The sequence below is a fragment of the Leuresthes tenuis genome, unplaced genomic scaffold, assembly GCF_036924035.1.
Source record: "Leuresthes tenuis unplaced genomic scaffold, fLeuTen1.0.hap1 SCAF_2, whole genome shotgun sequence".
Classification (NCBI taxonomy): Eukaryota; Metazoa; Chordata; class Actinopteri; order Atheriniformes; family Atherinopsidae; genus Leuresthes; species Leuresthes tenuis.
The window spans coordinates 11,046,111-11,069,397 of NW_027325356.1; the positions used below are offsets into that span (position 1 = coordinate 11,046,111).

The following is a 23,287-nucleotide window of genomic DNA, read 5'->3' on the forward strand; positions in this document are numbered from 1 at the left end:
GAGTAATCCGTAAAAGGTAATCAGAGCATGTTTTCAACACCACCCCCCCCCCCTTTGGTATTAATACTCTTTGTGTCCAACCAGTAGTCAGGATAAATAAAGATTTCGCTAGCTGATACTTTAACACTTATGTTGGTATTCTTGCTCCTTCATTGGTAGAAGATAGACTACCATTAAAACTCACACACTACTTTATTGTATGTACACGTTAGCGCAGCTTCATGCGCAGAAAAGAGCTATGACATGGGTGAGCAAAGAAAGTTGTGGGGCAGACACCAACAGACACACATTCATAGTGTGTCTCTTGCGGCGCTGGCGTCTGTCACTCAGAGAGGTCCTAGAATATGCACCGGGGCCATCGACAGGCGTCTGTGTCAATGCTTGACAAACCTCAAGGCACCAGGCTGTAATTGGAACGACTGGTCTAATCCTCAGATCAAGACAGACTCATTGACAACCTAAGCGGGCGGCAATCCCAACAGCACCTTATTAGTGGAGCTGGCCTCTTTGTTGGCAGCAGCAGTGTCATCACTGCCTGCCAAAAGATGTGTTCTTGGTCAGGCCATGCATTTTTTAAAAAATGTATAGAAACTGTTCTGTTTGTTTTTAATCTGCTTTACTCGTGTACACCTAGACAAGGAGAATGAGTACTGGTTTATCTCAGTATAATTTCAGGTCTCAGTAAAGTAAATCACAAGATGTGAAAGTATTCATATTACGGTTACAGTGACTGGCTGCCAAAGACCTTTTTATATGATCAAAATGCAAAAACCTTTGTTTTTCACATGAACCTTTGTACCTCACTCATTTAAATTACTTAAAATTATTGACAAAAGAGAAAAATCACCTTGTAATTTGAATCTGCACAAGTCTAAATATGAAAGTGAGTACAGTTAAAAGACTAAGCTTTCAGAGCCTAAGAAGCTTTTGCACGTGGCTGATTGGCAGGAAACAGGGCCCTAACCTGTCAGTGGAAACAATGAAAGGGATTATAAAACTCCTTCAAGAAGGTAATTAAAAACTTAGAATGAGGTAAAATATGTTGCTCATTCTCAGGTGTCAGCTGTGTCTAAAATTTAAAGCAAGTACAAACAAAATGGGACGGCTGTAAAAGGGAAACATACAGGTTGACTAAGGAAAGACGTCATAGAGTCAGAGTCATACTCAAAGCAGTATCCTGTAAAAATATAAAATGCACAACGAATGGGAGTCAATGTTTTTTACAAAATCAGCTGGAAAAATGGAATTTACATCAAGAAAAGCCCAAAGTTAACCATCAAAAACACCTAAACAGAAAAAAAAGATTACAGTGGGCTCAGAGGAAAAGTCATCGACTGTGGATGACTGAATGACGGTGATAATAAGTGATGAATCAGGAATCTGTGATGAGCAAGGGGATGATGCCAGAACTTTTGTTTGATGGTCCAACATAACATAAAAACGAAAAAACAAATACATTTCCATGTCATTGATTATATAGGGTTGATGTCATGTACAGTACCACGGGAGATCACTTCGACTGTAAATGAATAAGTGGACATAGACCTTTTGGACAATTTTCTCATTTCATCACTCGAAAAAAGGTTTAGTAATGCTTGGGTCATTTTTCAGGACAATAATGCATCTTGCCGCCACAGAGTTTAAATTTTCAGGAAAGACATGTCAACATGGTCAGCAAGCTGTCCACATATCAATCTGATAAAATTCCTGGTGGAAATTTAAGAAAATCTCCATCCTGCAAAGCTGACCCATCAACTGCTGTACACACAGTTGAAACTTGAATGGTGAAGAATAATATCATTTTTCATTAGTGAAGTCCTCAAAGAATTTAAGCTGTTATAAAAGCCAGAGAACATGATCACAATCAGAATCAGAAAAAAACTTTATTTATTCCCAAGGGGCAATTGGGAGGGAAAGGGGCAATTAGGAGGAATTACGTGAAACAAAGAACTAACTGTGATTTTTTTTAATTCCAATATATTTCTTCCTCAGAATTGAATGATTCCATAGTTCTATTCTGTGTTTTTGTCTGTGTTTTAACAGCACCTACAGCTGCTCCAGTCATACAGTTAAGTGCAGAGAAACACCTTAAGCTAATATCATAGATTTTTTTCACAGAACTCATTGCTGTCTTATCTTCCTGTGTTACAGGTATTGAAAGTATCATCCCAAAATATGGGTTCAGAGCAAAACACACACAATTGAAACATCAGATATGGCAGACTGACCTACCAGACAAGCTTCCTGCCAGCAGCCAGAGAAGTACCTGCAAAGAATCATTCACACTAACACAGATTGCTTCACTTGGACCAGACAGCTAGTAGATAGGTTCCTATTCTCCTTCAGTCACAGAAGCAGGAGCCAAAGTCTTCTCTTAGAGTTGCCCTGTGTCCCTCTGCCTCACCTCCTACACGAGTAATCTGCTCTCTGATGGAGGGGCGCATGCAGCGGAGGTCTGCTCTGACAACTTCTTGGCAGAGTCACTGAGCCTGGCTCCCAATCCAAATCTCAGGAGCCAAAATGTCCCAAAGCCCTGACACAGAGTGTTCATTTGTGGCCCGCTTCTGAGCACTTGGATTCACCTGTCAATGAGCATATCAGAAGTGTTGACATGAACAGACATGGATTTATGTTTACCACAGGATATTTCATATATAAGGTGTCATGGCTCCATTAAAGCAGTTTTAAAAGACAAGTAAAGAGAAAAGTGAGTGAAATGCATGTGTAGAAATTATTCATCTTTAAACAACCATTACATTTCTAATAACATGATGCCCAGGCTGAAATGGCTATATGATATTGCAATTAGTTGCAACAACTTATCTAAAAAAACACAATGTGTACTTTTCTTTCAAAGTGCTAAGTAGTCCTTGGCAAAACCTAGGAGCCATCAGCTTCATGCAGAGCATGACATGAGTGTTTTTCTGTATGTGTGTGTGTTTGCAGTTCCTGGCTTTTGTAAAGGCACCGGGAAGCTTGAGCCGTCCTCCCAGGCATGTCTGTGCAGTGTAACCAAGGCTGACTGGCTGACCTCAGACTGTGTGGGCCCTTTAGCACAAGATGAAGGAGCTTTTTCATTGACACAGGAACAGGAGGTATCGCCTTCCCTTTGCAGCAGCACTCATTCATGCCAGACACAATGCGTTATTATTGGTTTTGAATTGAAATGTTAATTTTGGGAGCTGGGCAACTGGGTCTGAGAGTTCGCCCTGCTCATTTCTCATTTTTCATTTGGCTGAGGTGGTCTGTTTCATCAGGGAGCATTAACCCTCAACTCTCCTTCTGTTACAGCATATTTGGTGAAGGTAAGTGTAGACTGAGACGACAAACTCAACATCCTGGAGCTTTTGGCTTTTTATACTGGAGCTGAAAGGTTAGCATTACAAGGGAAAACCTGCAAGACAACAGTCCATACCCACAGAGCAGCTACTATTGATCCGTAGGCCATAGAGGTGATGGGGGGGACCCAGCACTTCCAGGCCTGGTGGTGTGATGCAGGCAGGTCAGCACTCTGCCATACAGCCTCACAGAAATGAGTGCATCAGCAGGCCTAGCAGATCTATATGACGGGAATTAAACAGCATAATCAAATTGTTTGCGCAACCATTTAGCATCTCATTCCCTCGCTGCCCTGGGCCAAACTGACCACTGGAGACTGGCCATCCAGCAGTAACAAAGTAGGGCAATAACTAACAGCGATTAAAGGAATATTGATGGCCTGTGACACACAGCATCCTGAAAAATGCTATTTGGTCAAATAGCTGCAATAATTAAGTATATGAGGGTCAGTCAATTTTATCTGCTGCTTTTATTTGGATCGATTATTTCGTAAACTGGCCAAGCCTCAGAAAGCATTATTGCTGAGTGGGGTGTTGATTTCATAGAGCAGGTGCTTCAGCCAGGTCACACAGAATCGGATCACATGGAAGAGTAAACAGACTGTGCTTATCCAAAAGGATATGGGGAAAAAATCATATGCTTTCATTTGAAAATGTGAGCTTGAATTTTACACTATCACTTCCTGTATGTGTTGACCTTATTATGTGGTGTTTTAGCCTCTAAAATCACTTTCTGTCCTTTTTTTTCAAATCCTTTTGTCCCGAATAACTGAAATGTTTGTGAGGAAAACAAACCTGTAGACCCGCTGTGAAATACTCTCACCATGGATTGATAAACATTAGCTGAAAGCAAAAATAATGAGCTTTGGCTGCGTAAGACCATGGTGCTGTTAATGTGATGCTGCGGTTAAAAATAAGCCAGGCCATTTAGAGGCTTCTCTCCCAGTTGATTGATTAAACATTAACCTGCTGGATCTGGGATATTTCTTATTAATCACAGGTGGCACAGACCTAACTGAGCATGAGGAAGCATGTTTGCTCGAAGATCCACACAGGCAAAGCTCTGGATTTTTATTTAGACGTGTGTTATTCAGCCGATATTTGAATCGAATGAGTGATGTGTTCTTAGCATTAGGGTACCGAATAGGAGTCCAACTCTGGTGGTGCAGCTGAGTTCTAAACCCACACACACACATGCGCAGACACACATCTCCAAATCAAACAGAACATTGTGGGAATTGCCATTACCTAATGCATCTCTTATCTTACATATGATTACACATTTCACAGAGGAAACCACTCTCTTCTTGTCTACAACACAACGTCCAATGAGAAGTTCTTAAAGGGGTGGGTGGCAGATCTGTGATCCTGGTCCAGTAGATATACTGTACAGAAGTGCAAAGTCCCATGAATGACAGTAAAATAAAACAAAGTCTTTATCAGACTTTCCTCATTTTCCCACGGCCACTGACGGAGTGAGAGAACCTATCACACTGGAATAATGTCACTGAATATTCAGCCCACTGTAGCAGGCCTTTGCTTTGATCTAACGCTGACGTGGGTGGTCAGTATCCACAACTACAACAGTCTTCAATTTGAGACTGGCAAAGCACTGCACCTGCCCTAAAATAGCTACGTTTTTCTTGCAGTAACCCAGGGTGACTTCTTAGTGCCCAAGGAGCCTTTATGAGAAAATTGACAAAGTAAATATCCTCTCAGCTGTTTCCCTTATGAATAATGTAAATAAGAGAGTGATGGACTGCTTTCAAAAGAAAAAAAAAATCAAGTGCTTCAAGGGTTGTCCCTGCACATCAGCTGTCATTGGTAACGCGGGTGGTGGCGGTTCTGGCGCGGGGTCTTACAGCAGCACACAGGTGCCCCTTTTCACTCCCAGGCCGAAAATGACAAATTCAATAAACTCAAGACATCTCTCCCAGTGCACCTATGGAATCAAACACACCTGACAAGCAGCTGAAGGGCTTCCTCCTACTCGCTCTGACATCCCATCTTGACATCTCAATATCAATATCTCATTCTACAACCGTAGAATATCTCTCCGTCTCACTAGCATACTTTGACACTGTGAGAAAGAATAAGAAGATGTGTCAGAGGTTGTGGGATTTGAGGTACGATTGTGATGGGGAAACTGAATCTGTGAGATGACATTAACAGAGAGTGTCCCCAACTGTGAGTGTGTTTAAGCCCCAGAGCAGACAGGCCTGTCTAAGGTTACCAGCCGTAATTCTGATGGTGAAAGCGCCACAATCAGCCTACTTAATCTCGAAGCTGTTCTTTAAGACCAAAGAAAGACGATCTGTCTCCATTCTACTGTACAAAACAAGGCAACATGTGATTCATCTTAAAATGGAAATGCACATTAAATTAAATTTGCCTTTAGGGGCAATGAGGACAACCCGTGACAGCAGGTTTGTCTGTGATAACAAAAAAGGTGCTTGTACTCTGTCAAAAGGCCCAGTCACATAAACTCACCCTGACCTGAAAGAACAAACCCTGGACTCCAAATTTTAAAGAATTAGCATCACAATGGGCTAAATGTCTCCCTTTTAGTAAAAGCCCAGTAAAACGGTCTTGCAATTTCAGTGGTGATGATAAACTGGGAGATGCAGATAGCGGAGCACTGTGTGTGAGACAAACCCTCACTGTATGTTCATTAGCATCCTCGTAGATTCCCATCTGACGATGAAGAAAACCGAGCACAGAAGCCGTTCTGCAAGCATGGGTGCCTTATTAAAGAATGGCCCAGGGAGGCTTGAGTTTGGCGAGTCTGGTCCACGAAGAGCTCACATTAGGGCTCCCACCTGTTTGTCTGGGTACTCCTTTGACACAATAGGTTGTGAAATGCAATATGGTCCTGTGCTCACCACACAAAAGGTAAGGAGCGAATGAACTACAAGATAAATGACCCTGACATTTTGGACAGTTTCCACATAGCTGTGCTATGAAAATAAACCATCCAAAGAAATAACTCCAAATCCTCATAAATCCAGAGTGGAATTTAGATATAAAACAAAAGGGAGTAATTGAAATGACTGTCTTTATAATCACTGACAACCTAAGCAGGCAGCAGGGAAACAAAAGAGTCGTGTATTTGGACATATTTCCCAAAACAATTGGATTGCTCCCGTGTGATCGTTTTGAGAGTTTACAGGCCTGAAAACCCTGCTCCTTGTTTATACCAACAATGAGGAGGTCTTGTGTTCCAAGCAGCTGTGTACACGCTGCAGACAGCTTTTATTTTCCACAGGAAGCATGATGAGAACCACAGGAAGATAAAAGCAACATGAAGTGAGACAACACAAATTAGACTTTTACAAACATATAAAACATACAATTTCAGGCCATATTAAGGAAATGAAAGGGAGCAAGAGACTTAAAGTTAACATTAGCAGATAAAAGCATGAAAGACTGAGAAGTCAAACCAAGAAAAGATAGCTGTTAGACATATATTTATTTCTATACAAACACGTGTAAAGCGCCACAGAAGTGTATTATTACTGGGGTATACACCTCTAAGAAGCTCCATCACCTGAGTGTGACTGACAGCGTGGGCAGGTGTGCAGGCGCATCCAGGGAAAGTGAACCATGCCTGGGTCACCATTGTTCTCTGTGGCTCTTTGATCTTCCAGTGTTAGGCCAGGAGCTCAGTGGGGAGTCCAGGATGGGCCCCAGGCTACGGTTTGTATCGACTCAGAGGGGCTGACAGCACAAGGCAGAAGATGTGGGAGGGGGCCTCGGATTCCCTACATCATCTCTGCGCAGCTTCATCTCAGCCCGACCTACACACCGACGGACGGAAGATATCAAAGAGATTTTACTAAAGCCTGACATTAAGAGTCAAGAAGGACTTGTTTGTTGCTTTCACTCTTGCTTTTTTTCTCCTTGTTCTTCTTCTGATAGATTAGATTTAACAAACACACACACAACACATGACCCACTTAAGTGTCCTTTGTAGGACATAAATTGTTTCTGGGGTTAATTCAACACCAGTAAATGATCTTTACCAATTAATTGTCTTGCATGATATACAATTAACAAAATCCCTCTGTTTTAAGTAGTCTCTGTATAGCTGATGATATTTATAGTTTTTAAATTAATTCAAAATGTTCATTTCACAAAGCCAAAATGAACAGACTGCTTATTTGGAGTTACCGAAGCCTTTGCATGTAAGAGATTCTAACAAAAGTTGTCTCATACTGGAGACGAATGATTTGATTTTTGCAGTGTGGCAGCTGTGCACACAACCCTCACTTAAGGCATATCCTCTAATGAACCTTCAAGTGTACAGCAAGAGGACAGGAGTGGCTCACAGCTGAGGAGAGTAATGTTTCTGTGCTGATGGTTCCCATCTTCTTCAGAGACAACAGCAAAAGGACATCAGGAGAATTAGATCAAATGAAGAAAAAGAAAACATGAGACAAGATGCTGAAAATAAATCCAACTTTGTACGTATACCTGTGCGTGTGTGCTTGAAACATAACCCATCTCTGTTCCCTGGTACCATAGTTCGAGCGTATCTGCAAAGCACTGTCCGAGACTCCCAGCAGCACAACAAATTGTGACAGAGAGCAGGGCAGACTGGGACAGCCTCTCTTAGTCTGTAGCGATTGTGTTTCAGTGTGTTCGCCCCGTCTCTTCCTGTGGTGCTGTGTGTTGTGGAGCAAAAAGCCACTGCTGGGAGCCACAGTGGAAGAGATCAATCGTACACATTCCTGCCACCTGAGATTCAAGTGTTTCTGTAATACTGCACAGCTCAATCGATACTTGAGCAAGGAACTGTGAGGCAGGAGCCCAGGCTCCATGCTTGGTGGTGGGAAGCCTCACACAGACATAAAGCATACAAATATACAGCTGGATGCTTCTGCTCTCCACCTGTGAACATCACAAGGCCTTTATTCACTTATTTATCATTTGGAACATTTCATATTCAGTCTTGTTGAACCACTATTGCAACACAATTATAACTATTAAGAACCGAATATATTTAAATTGTATTTTTCTTTTTCAACCAAATTCCAATTATTATATTTTCCAATCGGATAATAATAACATTAATGATAATAATAAAGGATATACAAACGACGTACTTGTCATAATTAGGCAGGAATGTGGATCAGTTTTTATTTTTCTTTCTGTCTTTGAAGGAATCTCTCAGGAAGCCGACGCTCTGCACAAACACAGCTCAGGGGAACAGATGTGACTGTTCAAAAGAAAACAGGCACCGCGGCCAAGGATCATTTAGCTCCGACGTCTTGAAATCTAAAACGTAAATATTGGGCGTTTGGGGCTTCGTGGAGACGAGGGAAGAACGTCGAGGATGCCGAACAGAAATGAACAAATCCTGTACTGCAGGATATGTTAAATGAAATGCAGCTGTTGAAATACAAAAAGGGGCGAATTTTACAGTATGGATTAAAAAGAAAAAAAGAAAAGAAAAGCAATTCGTCTTCAAAGGCCGTCAGTATCTTTATCCTTACATTAGTGCGGTCGTTTTGGCAACTTCCTTTACAGCCCAAAGGCGACTTATTAAACCGTCGTCTTTTTTCTTTTCTTTTCTTTTTTTTTTTAAACGCGTTTTTCAAATTTGAAAAAAGGGAAAGAAACATTAAGATAAAAATCTGCAAAACAAGAATAAAATGCGACGGAACTCCTGACACAGATCATCAATGATGGGACAAAAAATATCTGTTTCCCACCTATTTATCGCTTCATGCGAGAATGAATAAAATACCGCCAGAAAAGCCTTAAATCAAGTTGTTTCCGAGATTTTGGCTTTACATGTGATTTCAGGGAGTTAAAACGCAAATGATTAAATAAAAATTGTTATAGTTTTAAACCATACAAGCTCCTACCTTCAGTCGCTGAATTATCTGCTGCTGCTGCAAATGACTGAAAAGCAAACAGAAGTTTTTTAAAAATATATTTTTTATTTTCTCATTTCTAAACACTACTTGAGAGTGTAATATGTGTGAAAATAGCTGTCAGGAAATTTTGCAGTGATTGGATTGAATTTTCGTGAAAATTGGAGAATAAAGCACACAAACACACACCATTTCTTTTGGAAAACTGATGTATTTGATTATTAGAGTAAAGAATTACAGTATCTTAGTTGTTAGTAGGTATTAAAGTGTAGAGAAACTGGACCCATAAAGATCTTCCAACTTTCCAAGAAAGTGCATGTAACAGTCCGAAGGTTGTCAAACCCAATATATATTTATATTTATAAAAACACTATTATTTTGTCCCCTGGCCATAATGGACTTCTCGTGTGAGCAATATGTACATTTTCTCTTTGAGGGAGTTTGTATTTCCACATCTGAACGCATTTACAGAAGCTTCAACACATAACTTTGCACTTGATGTCAGTGAGGATGCTGGGACATAGCAGCAACGTGGAATTCCAGATGAGAAACTAAAGGAGAATCCTTCTCAATAAATTGGCTGCCTCGGTTCCACAAAAAAAAGGGCATAAACCAGATGCAATGTTCCCCTCTGAGTAGCTGTCTTGCTCTCAACAACAGCAAAATAAGAGGAAGAATAAAGAAGAAGAGACCGAAGGGGAAAATACAGAAGTAAACAAAAAGTAGAAAGTACAATACACAAACTGTAACAACAAAACAAGTTAACACTAAAGAAAATCTTGAAACGTAGCAAACTTCAATGTTTTGTCTTCCTTAAATAAGATAAAGGTAAATAACAACTGGAAAGAAAGGAACTACAACATCAATTTGTCCCTTGCTTGAATGTCATTGTTTTGTCTTGATGAGGGAAGAAGGGAACACACAGATGTTAGACCATCTACAGAAGATCAGTGTACATTATTTACAGCAAGTCTGTTTGCTTATTACAGAGGCTAATGCATCACATGAACATAGACAGTTAGGTTATAGCTACTACAGACAGAAAATAACTTAATGCCAAGGTAAGGTTATCTAACCAGATTTTCTAAGTTTCAAAAGCACATTATTTAAAGCACCCAAACATACCCATTCTGGCTTTAAAATAAACAAAACCTAACTGTTAATGCTTCCACTTGTTTTCAAGCAAGATTATAATCACTAATAAATAAGCTCCTTAAAACTATAACATGTACATTGTACAAAAACGCAACTTCACACTCATGTTCGTAAAGATTCAATGGCGAGCAAAGCAGTTCAGTTTATCCTTGTCTTGTTCTCTTCCTTTCTTTTCTTCTGTTTGTGTGTCTACTGATGTGTACAGCATGCCTTGAGGCATCTTTGCATGTCTTTGCCCAACATGAGGACATACACTCTAATTGGTGACGATTTCTTTATTGTCCTCCATGAAGCGTGTGAACCGGAAGAGGGCCCCGTTCTCTGTGTTGGCCATTTTCTCCAGACCAGCCAGAGCAGCATTGGGTTCGGTGCTGTGCAGCTTGTCCAGGCTACCGGTGAGGCCACCTAAGGGAGAGCTACCCCCATTTCCCACACCACCTGACATAGGTGGGAGGCCTCCATTCTGGATGACAGAAATTTCATTTGTCTTCATTGCCAGGCCGTTGGAGAAAGCTGCAGCGTACTGGTTCCAGAAACTGGCCGGGTCCCCGTTGCTTGCCCTTGATGCCATGTCTTTCTGGAAGATCTCAGGAAACTTGACTGGGTTTGTGCCCAGGAAGGCCATTGGACCATCCACAGAGAGCCTGCGGCCTCGTCTGGCGGGAGCGCTGTTCCACATGTGTGTGCCCATGTGAACCTATGCAGATGTAGAGGAAGGAGAAAGAGGGGGAGTAGAAGGAGAGAGAGTAATGAGAGAGATGAAAATTAGTGATGTTTACAAACTTGGCCACAAGAGTTGCACATGAGATGATGCAATGGAAAAAATAATCATAATGCTTGACTGTATTAAAATAGCTTCACACCCTGGGTTCAGCGGACTGGTTAACTGCCTGTGCTGCAAGAGGCACTAACATGGTGTAAACATCCTATTTTGACAAGACTGATACATAATGTTTAATCTAAACTTTAATTTGCCCATCTCACGAGGGGACCACAGGGCTAAGGGTAAAATTACAGTGTCCAGTTTCATTGCTTTGGCCAGTATTACATGTGACATTTCACCTCAGCCAATACACTTTTATTCAAAGACATCTTTTTCTCCTTCATAATCTTTAAAGAATACATTTAAACAGTTGTTTAAAATATATATCAGTTACAATGTCTTTAAGAAAAAAAAGATAAAAATGATAAAAGTTTTCAAGATTAGTTAAATTTCAGAAGACCAGTGTCAACCAAGTATACATAAAGTAAAAATTTTAAATATAACATAAATTCTAAATTCTTCTGTAGGATTAAGAACTGACCTACTCAAACATAACTAATATAATTTTATTTTCAGAGCACATTATTTACCCCAAGTTTCTGTAAATCATTGAGTAGATGCTTTACTTAATGATTAAACCCTGTGACATCTTTCACAGAGACTGTTATGGAAAAATACAGACTGACCTAGCTCACTGTGATAATCAACTCTGTACACTCAATCAGTCTTAGCTGGTCACATTCTGGAATTTCTCCACAATAATCATATTAGCTTTGTGATTCAGCCTTTCCACTCAGGTAATTTTCCCTCACAAAGCTGTTCCTTTCAATAATTACACAACATTATCACCTCTTCATGTCAAGCACACTGAAATGCCATATAAAACTAAATAGTAGCCCGGAGACTCGTTTTAAAAAAAAAAAAAAAACTCTCACGCGCAAACTTTTAGCAGAACAGCATCTTTCTGAGAGTTTCAAAATTTACCTTGAGGTTTCCTTTGGTGGTGAAAGCTCGACCACAGATGGTGCAGGCAAAAGGCTTCTCCCCTGTGTGAGTTCTCTCATGGATCTGTAGAGCACTGGAGGAAGAGAAACACTTCCCACAGGTGTTGCAGAAGTGCTGTTTGGGAGTCCGGCGTGGTGGAGCAGTAGAGAGAACTGGGGATGTGGAGGCAGATGATGTGACCAAGCCTGGAGGAACATCCTTGTTCTCTGGGTGGAGGCCATGGAGGAAGCCATTGACCTCTGGTTTGTTGAGAGAGCTAACAGAGAGGAGTGATGGGGTTGGGCTGGATGACAGGCTGGTATTTGATGGCTCAAAGAGCTGCGAGGGCAGGTCTCTCATTTGATGAGTTAGCATGTGCTGTTTGAGGTTGCCCTTGGTGGAGAAACCTCTGTTACAAGCCGTGCAAATAAATGGTCGCTCTTTGGTATGGCTTCGATAGTGAATGTCCAAGGCACTCTGACAAGCAAAGGTCTTCCCACAGATGTCACAGGATGTGTTCTTGATGGTGCTACGCTCACGAAAGGGGAATATCATGCCCAGGGAGTCTTTTGAGGGATTAACAGATGTCAGGTCCAGGGCTCCGATGTTGGAGGGGTGAGAGTGTAAGAAGCCTGCACTGGTGTGGTCAAAGGATAAGGCCCTATGGTGCCTTTCTTCAAGGCTGGGGGATTTATGTGGGTGTGGCTGCATGCTAGTAGGGGACAGCGCCTGCATTGAGGAGGTAGATTCTGACACAGCTGGACTCCCAGCGCTTTGGCTTTCAACATCTCCTCCCAGAGAAGAGGAGTCGTTGGTGAGGCAATCCCCCTCAATTAAGCCATTTGCACTAACCTTCATCTGGCTGGCTGGGAGTTCCTCCATTTCATTATTATGGGCATTCTCTTGCCCATTTTTCTCCTGCCCCTCCTGACCAGCCATTTCAGGGGGAACTGGGGAATTACATAGACTGTCATGGGAAGCATCAGCTGATCTAGGTGTGTCAGGCACACTGCTATCTGGGCCCTCTTCCATCCCTTCAATGTTGTCATCAGAAAAGTTGTCCAAATCATCAAAATTTCTCTCCTCGAAAGAGCCTGTGTCAGATGCCATAGACTCTGGATAACTCTCTGGCAGAGGGGTGTTAGGGATGTGCCCACCCATATGCATGCGGATATGTTGCTGAAGAACCACAGCATTTGTGAACTTCTTCTGGCAAATAGGGCAGGAGTGTTGGACTCTAAGAGGAGGCATGGCCCTATGGACACTGTAGTGGGTCTTAAGGTTTCCCTTGGTGGTAAATGCTCTGCCACAGATTTTACACTTGAAGGGCCTTTCCCCTGTGTGAGTGCGATAGTGCATTTTTAGAGCACTTTGGCAGCTCAGCACCCGATGACAGATGACACATTCGTTTGGGTCTGTCACCTTCCTGTCAATGTTTTCCACAAGCTGCTGCAGTTTGGAGGTCTCTGACCCCTGGAGAGGATCCAGGATGCCTCCAAAGGGGAACTTAGCCTTGAACTGATCGGTCAGGAGGGGCATGAGTGGGTTGGTCATCATTGGTGGGCTGTTAGATGTTGTGTACTCGGCAATGCTCTCTGAGGCAGAGCTCACATTTGTCATTAAGCCTGAGGATTGGCTACCTTCTTCAGTTTTTCCATTTGAGGTAGGCAAAGTTGCACCTTCACCCTCTTCAGACACTCCATCATTACTTTTAGTTAAAAGCTCTGGAGCACCTGATTCATTCTTTGCAGAAACAGAAGGGCTTGTTATGGCTATTGAATGATCTTCCTTTTTAATGAAATGGGGCAGACTCGGCATGGTTGGTGGCAGCAGCATCCCGACTGAGGACGTCAGAGTGGGCAAAACTGGTTTGCTATCTAGCCAGCTGGTGACAGGTTTCTCAGGAGGCATAGACATGCCATATGGAATGCCGGTGCTTGTTGGTATGTTGTCTAAATGCTCAGGAACAGGGTAGGGGTTCATCTGGATGTGTGGGTATTTTTCTTTGTGACGCTGAAAATGCACCTTTAAGTTTCCACGAGTGGAGAAGCGGTTGCCACAGACATTACACTTGTATGGCCTCTCGCCAGTGTGAGAGCGCAGATGGATTTGCAAGGCACTGTCACTCCCAAACACCTTGCCACAAAATCTGCACTTATGTTTGAAGAAAGCATCATCAGAACTGCTCTTGTGCTCAAATGAAGTGACATTTGGTGGCTTGCCTTTCCTCTGCTGGGCCAGAGCTGCTAAAGAGTTCAGGTCCTCTACGGTGGTGCCAACGCTGGGCAGGGAGCTAGAGAACATAGGGTTACCAGGTGGGGGTTGAGGTAGAAGGGGATTGACTGCAGAACTTAATAAACTACCTATTCCAAATGCTGGCGTTGATGACTTAGCTAGGGAGGAGTTGCTTAGCTGAGAGTGGAGGGTACTCATAATTCCAGGCCTCTTGTCGGAGGGCTGGGGATTGACTGTTGACGGTCCCAGTGTGGTAATGCTCTGAGATGTCTCACTGCTGCTTGTGTTGGACTGAGGTAGCTGTGCTGCAGCAGCCAGCTGTTTTAGGCTGCTAATACTGGCTGACTGACTGGCCAGGTTCTGCGCTAGGCCTGCGGCTGCAGCCAGCTGCTGGGAGAGATGTGAGCTGAGTGTGGTCAGTGGGCTAGCAGCAGGCCCCATTGTGCCTGGAGCAGTAGTTGGGGGTACCTGCAACTCTGGGGACTGTGAAGCTAATAGCAGTATTTGATGGCGAATTTGCTCGATAAGCTGCAGTTGGTGGATCTGCTGCTGTTGCAGGGCTAAAAGCTGCTCCATTAGGGCTGGCACTGCCACCCTAGGGCCCCCAGTGGATCGTGCTTCCTGGGAGAATTGAGCAACAGCCACTTTGGTGCTCTGCAAATTTTCAATAATGACATTGCTGTTGATCATGGAAAAATTCCCCAGTTCAGTTAGGTTACTGAGCTGAGGTAGCGAGGCAGAGATAGCTGAAGTACCTACTGCAGGGCCAGAGGTGCCTCTGCCTGCATGGCTGCTTACTGTATTGATGGGGCTCCTACTCTCTGCTTGACTGCCTTCCTCTTCATGACCACTGCTCATTCCAGAAACATCCACATCCATGGATTCGTCTTTTTCAAGATTGTTCGGCTCTAAAAGGTCACTGCACTCTGTTTGATCAGTGTTATTAGCTGTTTCATTCATCTGGTCATCAGAATTATGAGGAGGAGACCCCGGCGAGAAAGTTCCAGCAGGGGAGACAGGATTTTCATTCACAATCAGAACTAACTGATTCTTAGTGCAATTTTTCTGGTGTTCTTCAAGATCTGAAAGTTCAAAGAACTCAGCACAACATCTGCTACAGACATGGGCGTCTGACTCCTTGCTGGGGGCGTCCTCAGAGCAAAGTTCTGTGTCCCCTGAAAAAGAGGAAACAGAGGATTAGTGATTAGAAATGTTTTGCAGCTGAAGAAGCAGCTTTGTCTCCTCAAATTCCATTGTTGTTAATCTTAAGTTAATCAGTTTTACACTTATCCTTTTGATGTGCTCACAAAAACAACAATCCAAAGGCAACAATAAGCCAACAGAAATTAGAAGAGGCCTTATTCAATCCAGTGGCCTCTGAAACATGATAAGAAGAGATACAAAATCAATGGGAACTACTCAAATATTGCTTAAAAGTGATCTTTGAAGATGTACATCTGGGTTTCATCAGCCAAACCAAAGGTAACCATTTACTCCAAATAATCCATCAAAATATAGAATAGATTGAAGTGAGGACGTTGGGTCTTAATGAAATTTCATAGAAAGGCATTGATTTCCTATATTCCATGTCCTTCAAAGTCTACTTGTCCACTCGGCGTAAATCAAGCATTTGAAGGACTTATTAGACTTTCAATTTGCTGTCAACTTCGCTCATTTTCAGCCGAGTATGGGCATCTTGGACAGGTTATCTATGTCACTAAACTAATTTGTATCCACTCAGCTTGCAATCACTATGAGACAACAACAACAGTCTGTAGCACCCCGACAGCGACATGCACTCACTAAAAAGGAATCATTTCAGTGTAAATGCTGGCTGATGTAAAAACATTTGCTGTGGTTAAAATGTCTGTCATCTAATTAAAATAAAGAAATGCAAGTCACTGTACTTTTGTTTCATAACTGTGAAAAAAACTGAGACTCAAAGCATAATCACGTGCAGAAAGTGCAGTGAGAAAAAAAGCAACAGAAAAAAAACAAAGTCTTTTAAAAAATAACTTGGTCAAAGGTGGAGAGCAGAATGCATTCATCAAAAACTTGCCAAAACTAACAAACTGGACACACCAGCTCATAGAACAAGAAATACAGAAACAAAAAGTTCTGCAATTACTCAGGTCAAAATTCAAAAGCAACATCACCCTTTGACATGCAGACACAAACAGGTTTTCAAATTTTTCCATTTTAATAAACGGAACGAGTCAGGGAGTGAAAAGGCGAGACGACACCCTGCCCCCAGAGCCACTGCTGTGCTCCAGACTTTCCTTATTCATTTCCCTCTTTGTCACACTAAAATCTCGCTATTTAACATACAAGTTGATTTACAAATTGCATTTCTCTATGAATCCCTTTCATTGTGACTCTGCCCCCCTCAACACTTTCATCATGGCCAAGAATTCATTTGCAAATGAAACCCAGAGAAGTGCAGCCCTGCCCCACAGAGAGACAGGATGCCTTCCTATTGTTCACGCAGCATGGGAGCGGCGGGGATCGTCGGCACAGCCTGGCCCTGCTCATCTCAGTCGACTCAAAGCAGATCCTGTTTAATTCAGGGATTATCTCCCTCAATGTTTCTCCGTTCAGAGACATCAGATAACGCAAAGTTGCCATGACAGTAAACCCTGGCCCTCACACCACCAAACCATGCAAACAGGGAAGACTCAACTTTAATGATAACTTTTCATGTTAAACCCCACTTGCACCCACCCGCTGACCTACACCCTAAGTGTTAATTTTGGAAAAAAGGAAAAAGAAAAAAAAACCTGTTTGATATCAATGTGAAAAATGTGAAAATTAAATAAACACCTTTTCTCTTTTCTCAAGGCTGATAGCACAGCTTGGTGTGAACAAAATCTTATATGTCACAGAGAAGAACGAAAATAGAGAAAAAAACAACTTTAGTGTAAAAAATGTCTGAGAAATACAGTGGTAATCATGTGTATGCACGCGGAAGTCTGCTAAGACCGCTGAATATGAAATAATTCACCTCTGCATTTACACACATACTTTTAAAGTGTTTTATTTAATAACCCTAACCCTTCTATTAAAACTAAGTAATATTCCATAAGGGGTACAGTTTTGAAAAAATCCCACAAACATTTCAAATAAAAACAAGATTATCATGCAAATCCCATAAAAATTATTATAATAAAAAAATAGTGGAATATGAAATAACTAAAAATGAAAAATGAAACTGTATACTTCCATAGTGCTAATTAAGGAACTAGAGGAAAGTATTTTCATCAAAGTTGAGGAACGCTACAGTGGATGTTCTCTACTTGCACAACTCTGTCTTAAGTTTGTAGGCTGACAGAACAAAACACCCTCACACATCCAAAACATAAGAAACACTTCATATCTAACTTCAACATGGCTAAATTTTTCTCTTTAAACACTTTAAACTTCCTTTTCTGGAAGACCGAAAAAGGATCAAAACAGAGTCAATGCATCACTACAAATCCACCGTCCACATAAGACAAGTATAGCCAACAGCGCAGATGCTAGCATTAGGCTTAATTCCCAAAATAGTAAGGATTAACTTCGAATTAAAATTAAGATAAAGTCAAGCTGGTATGAGAAAAGAGTGTGTAGAACTCGTATAGAATCTCTATCAAGAGCGCAACATAAGCAGTGTGCAGGACTAAAGGGTGTCAGGAAAGACAAAGAGCAGGAGGACAGAGCCTCGAAGAGACTGAGCAAAGTCTGAATGTAAGATACGAGAGAGCGAGGAGTCGTCAAAAAAGTTGACGGAGAGCTTTGAGAGAATCCTACTTTATTTTTTCGCAGGGGGCCTCTTTGAGCCTCTTGACACTCGTGTAACTTCGGGAGGGTTTCTGCTCACACCGTCTCCATCCCACTGAACACTAGATGGGGTTCCACTAAAGCTGTCGAGGTCCAGGACAAGACTCAAGTCTCAGAAGCCCTGCCTCGGTGACATGCTTAAAGCTTAAGGGGAGGGAAAAAGACAAAGCAAGCCCTTCATGCTACACCTAGACTCACACCACATAAACACTGGCAACTTGATGGGCAACTGTGTTTGCAGGGAACAACAGTGCTGAGGGGGCTGCCCTGCCAATCTCCCTCCTAGGGGGGCCACTCTGATAGGGTGTGAGGGGACGGCCACAACACTGATAAGGCCTCACAAACACACACACACACACACTTAAAATAAAAAGGCCGAGGCCTTGCTGGGCCGCCCGCAGCTCCAATCTGCAGGGTCAATGGCGAGGCAGAGAGGAACACACCGGGCCCTGAACTCTGATCACCTCCACACAGAGGGGCACTGGCAAAGGTTAAAACAGCTCAACATCCCACCCTCTGTGGCTCTCCCTCCGACCTCCCAGCAGCTACAGCCCTCAGCATCACCCAGTTCAGCTCCAAACACAACGACTTTCTGTTCCACTTCCGGGCTCCCACAACTCTCCACAAGACACGCTGTTCATTTATTATGAGCACTGTCTCAGCAAAATACCCCTAAACTTTAAGACCACGTATTTCTGCTCCCATAATTGCACACACAAGACACTTGCAGGTATTTTAACATCTGGAATAGCATTGGAGTAATTGGAAAATTTAGCATTCTGCAGTCTGGAAGAGCTGGTAACAAAAGTGACTCTTCATTACTCTTAGTTTATTAGATTTGAAGGAAAATGCAAGAAAAAAAACAACACTCAGGAATTAACTGGGTTTTTGCATTAACCATCAAGTTCCCAAAAATCACATGAACTGGGCTGAAAATACGCTTCGATACATGACTTTCAGTGCTTATTTCAAATTACCTGCACATGCTTTTCAGGCTGCAATAAACACAGGGAGCTGTTAAGAATATATTTACACCCCATACATTACATTCATAGGCCTTACATAGAATGTCGCCACTATAAGGAAAATCCTTATTATTTTTTTCGTGTGTTTCTCTCATTTATGGCACGTCAAACATATTTTTGGTAGAACCCCCACCCCCCACCCCCCAAAAAAATAAAAACAATTAAAATGTTGCGTAACAAAATTCGATCATGCTGCATGGCATAGAAAAAACTAGATATTATGGAAAATAAATTACCTACAAAAATACAACTTGCACCTCAACGTCATGTAACCACCTTCACGCGCTATTTTCCATTCCATATCCTCCTAATCTCAACTAAACAATACATAAATTAAATTGAATAAAATATAGGAAACTATTTGGACTTGACTGGCTTTTGCTGAAAAACTGTGGGAGCTCCAGTTTAGAGACTGGATTTGCACTTCTTAATGCTGCTTCATACCAACTCATCTCACATTTCTGTTGCAAAGCCACTGTTAAAGCAAGACTGCTGACAAAAGCATTCAAATAACCACATTATTTTCCAAACAGCGGTGGAAAGTCATTAATTGTGTGTCTGGTATAAAAGCGCACAGATAAAAATTAAGACGATTTCACTGAAGTTGATTTCGGCTGAGAAAACGTTCGCTCGTGTTGTAATAAAACAAAAAGCGGTTGTGTAATTTGTGAGTGCTTGTCTCGCATTGAGCCTGAAACGTATTTGTGTTCCTATTTGTGTAAAGGATGAGTAAACTGTCGAAATCGTCACAGAATTTGGAGGAGAGAAAAAAAAGCAAAACACTTTAGTTCATTTACGCTCTTTGGAGCAGATTGGTCTTCATTTAATCCAACTCGTGGCTATAAAACACACGAGGGTGCAAACAAGCAATGGCTTGCTGATAATGATTTTCATACCAGAAAGGAAACAGTGCAGCTTTCGAATTTGCAGCGCAGGACTAAAGGAGGCGGAAAAGGGGGGAATTTCTGTGTCCGGGACGCAGCCGAGGTTGGAGTCCCGGCAGGAGCGACAGGGTGGTCCTTGTCGACGCACCGCTGAACGCAGCAAGACCACCGAAAACTACGCCAACCCTGGGTTTCTACATTACTTTAAAAGTAAATTAAATTTGAGACAAAAAAGTGTTGAAACTTTTAACACTGACACGGGGCGCAAAACATTTTAAAAAATTAAGTGAGAGAAGTGAAGAAAAATATTAAAAATAAGTTGTGTGATACAAAAAGTTGAGCAAGAAGAATTTATGAAAGTGACCAAAGTCTTCTTTTCTTTGCACTGGACTGAAGGAAAGTTAAAGAAAACTCATCAAGTTTAGTTTTGTGTTGTTGTTGTTTTTTTAAAAAAGAAAAATATTTCAGAAGATAAAACAAACTAAAGCCCGATTCGGCGTGTTAACTCTAACGATCGCCTCTCCCCACAGTCGCCATAAAACACACGCAAAAAGTGTGAGAAATTGACGGTGCGTGGATAAAAGGAGCGATAGTTTACTTGGGACTCACCATTGTGCTCCGATAAAGGCAGATGAGGGTCGGATTGGAAGTGTTGCGGCTTCGCTTGTTTCCTCCGCGACATGCTGGCTGGCACATCAGCAGGCAAAGAATAAAAAAATGACTACAAAACCTCCTCAAAAATTACGTAAATCGAGCCCATCCACCGCGCATGTGCCCCGTTATGATTATCAATAATGCTCTGCGATTAATCATACAGGGGTGGGGGGGTGGGGGGATAGGGGAGGGGGGGCTTCTTTGAAAGGCGATTGGCACCTCGCCAGCCCCCCTCCTATTCAAATGAAGTCTCTTTAATCAATTAGCTCCTGATTTGCTGGAGACTCTTGTCTCTCTCTCAGCTCCCACCCAATGAGTTGATCCGTATGGGGAAGAAAGGCTGGGTTTTCCAAACTCCCTTTAGATACGGGTTAACCCCTTCTGTTGGCCGAACCGAAGCTTATCTTGACCACTACAGGGGAATGTCAGCGTCTCGACTCCATTCCTGCGACAGTATCTTTCAGTCTTTCATTGACCAAGCATCGATCACAGTTTGTTTCTTTGCCTTTTCCCTCTCCTGCGGATGAGGGGCGCAACTCAAACCTCCGCGATCCCCGACCAACTTCTTCTCTCTACAACTCGGCTGTCCGTCCTCGGCTCTCGTTGCATTAAGCTGGTTGTAATTCAGCTCCTGTTGTGGAGAACACCTACTCTCCGAAGAGTTTCGAGCGGTGCAGCCGGTGCGCTAAAACGCCAGCATGTTCCGTGCGTAAACGGCACCGGCAGAAGGCGTTCCCAAGAAAATAAATAAATAATAAATAAATAAAGATTGTTTAAAGAAAGTCCACGCAGAGATTCGACGTCCCAATCAGTTTCGTTTGCTTATGATTAGCAGAAAGGGAGTCACTTACTAACACGTTTTCATCACACACTGCGTTCCGCGAATAAACAAACTTTGAGGGCCCGTGCGGCAGTGGGACAAACGCGGAGTCCGGCCCATCGAGGATGTGATTGGTCACCGGGATATTCAGTCACGCTACCATTCACCTCCATCTCCCCTCCTCCTTCCATCCCTCTCTCTCTTTCTCTCGGTCTCTTCGCGCACAGCAGATCCTAACGTGAAGCGCGCGAAGGATGATCAGAAGAAGGAGAGGCTGAAGTCTGTACATCCGAAAGGGGATAAATTAAGCTTTTAATTTCTGACCTAAACATTTATTTGCAAGGAAACGCTTGACTCACACCCAACGGCTCGCGCATTCATCTCCATCCACACCACTTATTTCATCATTACAAAACTTGTCTGTAGTGTAAAAATGACTTTGTCCTCATGACAAGTTCGAAGGTTTTTAGGCCTTTTAATACAGTTTAATTTTTACAAAATATTATTTTCAAGTACGCGACAAGTGGCCACATTTTTATTATCATTATCATCATTATTATTATTATTATTAATAATAATAATAACAATATTAGGACTATTATTTTTTATCTTGAACCTTCTGTTGGGATGTTTTAAGGGAGAAAGAGGTCCCACGGGAGCTTCACGTGAGAGCTGAGTCGAGTAGATTTATTACCCGAAAAAGATAAACGAAGCTCTCAGTCGGGCTGATTTTGAGAAATGAAGATAATAATGTTACTATAGGTGATGGCTCGGATGCCATTATTTTTCACTGAATATTTAAAGAGCAGCTGCAGGCGAGATGGATCTGGTCCACTCTTGTGTCAGCTATCTTTTAGTTTCGACTAGCCCCGCTATTTACTTATTCATGAAAAAAAGGGAGAGAGCAAGAGGAAAATCAAATACCTCTGATGTCCCTGAGTGATCTTCTTTATCAGCGTGTGATACCAAATAATTAACAATACCACAAGTTTTAATACGTGTGTATATCTGTGGGAATATGTGTGTATATGTGAAGTGTTGATGGATGTCTCAACGGTCCGAAAAACCTGACAACTAAATCCTATATGAGGCAGTGACTTCCAGACCCAAGCAGCTAATGATCATTAAGAGTGGGGTGTGTGCGCGCACTGTTAAAAAGCCCGTGCAATTATGAGCACCAAACTTGAAATTGCTGGAAGAGGAAGAAAAAGAAAAAAGAAAAAGAAAAAAAGAGGGGTCTGCAATATTGTAATGTCCCGGGCGGGAAAATCAATGGCCAGTTAATTGATGTGAGTGTTGGTGTGAGATTGTAAACAGGGTGATTTGCAGCCCAGACGAGCGGCAGACATTTTAAATGGGATTCACTTGGGACGGTGAGGATACAGTGTTAACAGTCATGGGGCTGAATGACGCAGGCGGGCGTATAGGGGTCCCAGCGGACACAACTTTAACGCCAGCGCCTGTAAAAAAAAAAAAAAAAAAAAGTAAAACTCTGATTTTTTTAATGCATTTGTGTTAGGCTTCTGGATATTTATAATATAAGTAATATTCAGCACAGAATGACCAAATAGTTGTGTGCCCTGTAAAGGGGAAAGCCAGAAAAAAATCATTATATTAAACTGATACCCATCACACCGTTAAATACATTTAGAAAGAAACATTTCATACTAAAATGTAAAATTATTTTGTTTTTGCATGACTGAATAGAAATGGCTTAAATATAGGTGTCAACCC

At 42.1% G+C, this 23,287-nt stretch overlaps 1 protein-coding gene across 1 annotated transcript; it reads right to left on the bottom strand.

Annotated features, from left to right (window-relative positions):
• Positions 1-9,408: 9,408 nt before the first annotated feature.
• sall1a (spalt-like transcription factor 1a) lies at positions 9,409-21,603 on the bottom strand. Its single transcript, XM_072380182.1, has 3 exons — positions 20,689-21,603; positions 12,120-15,529; positions 9,409-11,069 (listed from the first exon to the last, which is right to left on the bottom strand). Exons 1-3 carry the CDS (start codon positions 20,759-20,761, stop codon positions 10,629-10,631), a joined length of 3,924 nt encoding a protein of 1,307 aa, XP_072236283.1. The 5' UTR covers positions 20,762-21,603; the 3' UTR covers positions 9,409-10,628.
• Positions 21,604-23,287: the final 1,684 nt, after the last annotated feature.

What these genes read in the sequence shown, in the direction of transcription:
- sall1a (XM_072380182.1), bottom strand. Translation starts at nt 20,761, where the DNA reads ATGTCGCGGAGGAAACAAGCGAAGCCGCAACACTTCCAATCCGACCCT. An exon ending in GCCTTTATCGGAGCACAATG is followed by an intron (nt 15,530 to 20,688) that starts GTGAGTCCCAAG and finishes CCTCTTTTTCAG; the next exon opens with GGGACACAGAACTTTGCTCT. An exon ending in CCACCAAAGGAAACCTCAAG is followed by an intron (nt 11,070 to 12,119) that starts GTAAATTTTGAA and finishes ACATCTGCATAG; the next exon opens with GTTCACATGGGCACACACAT.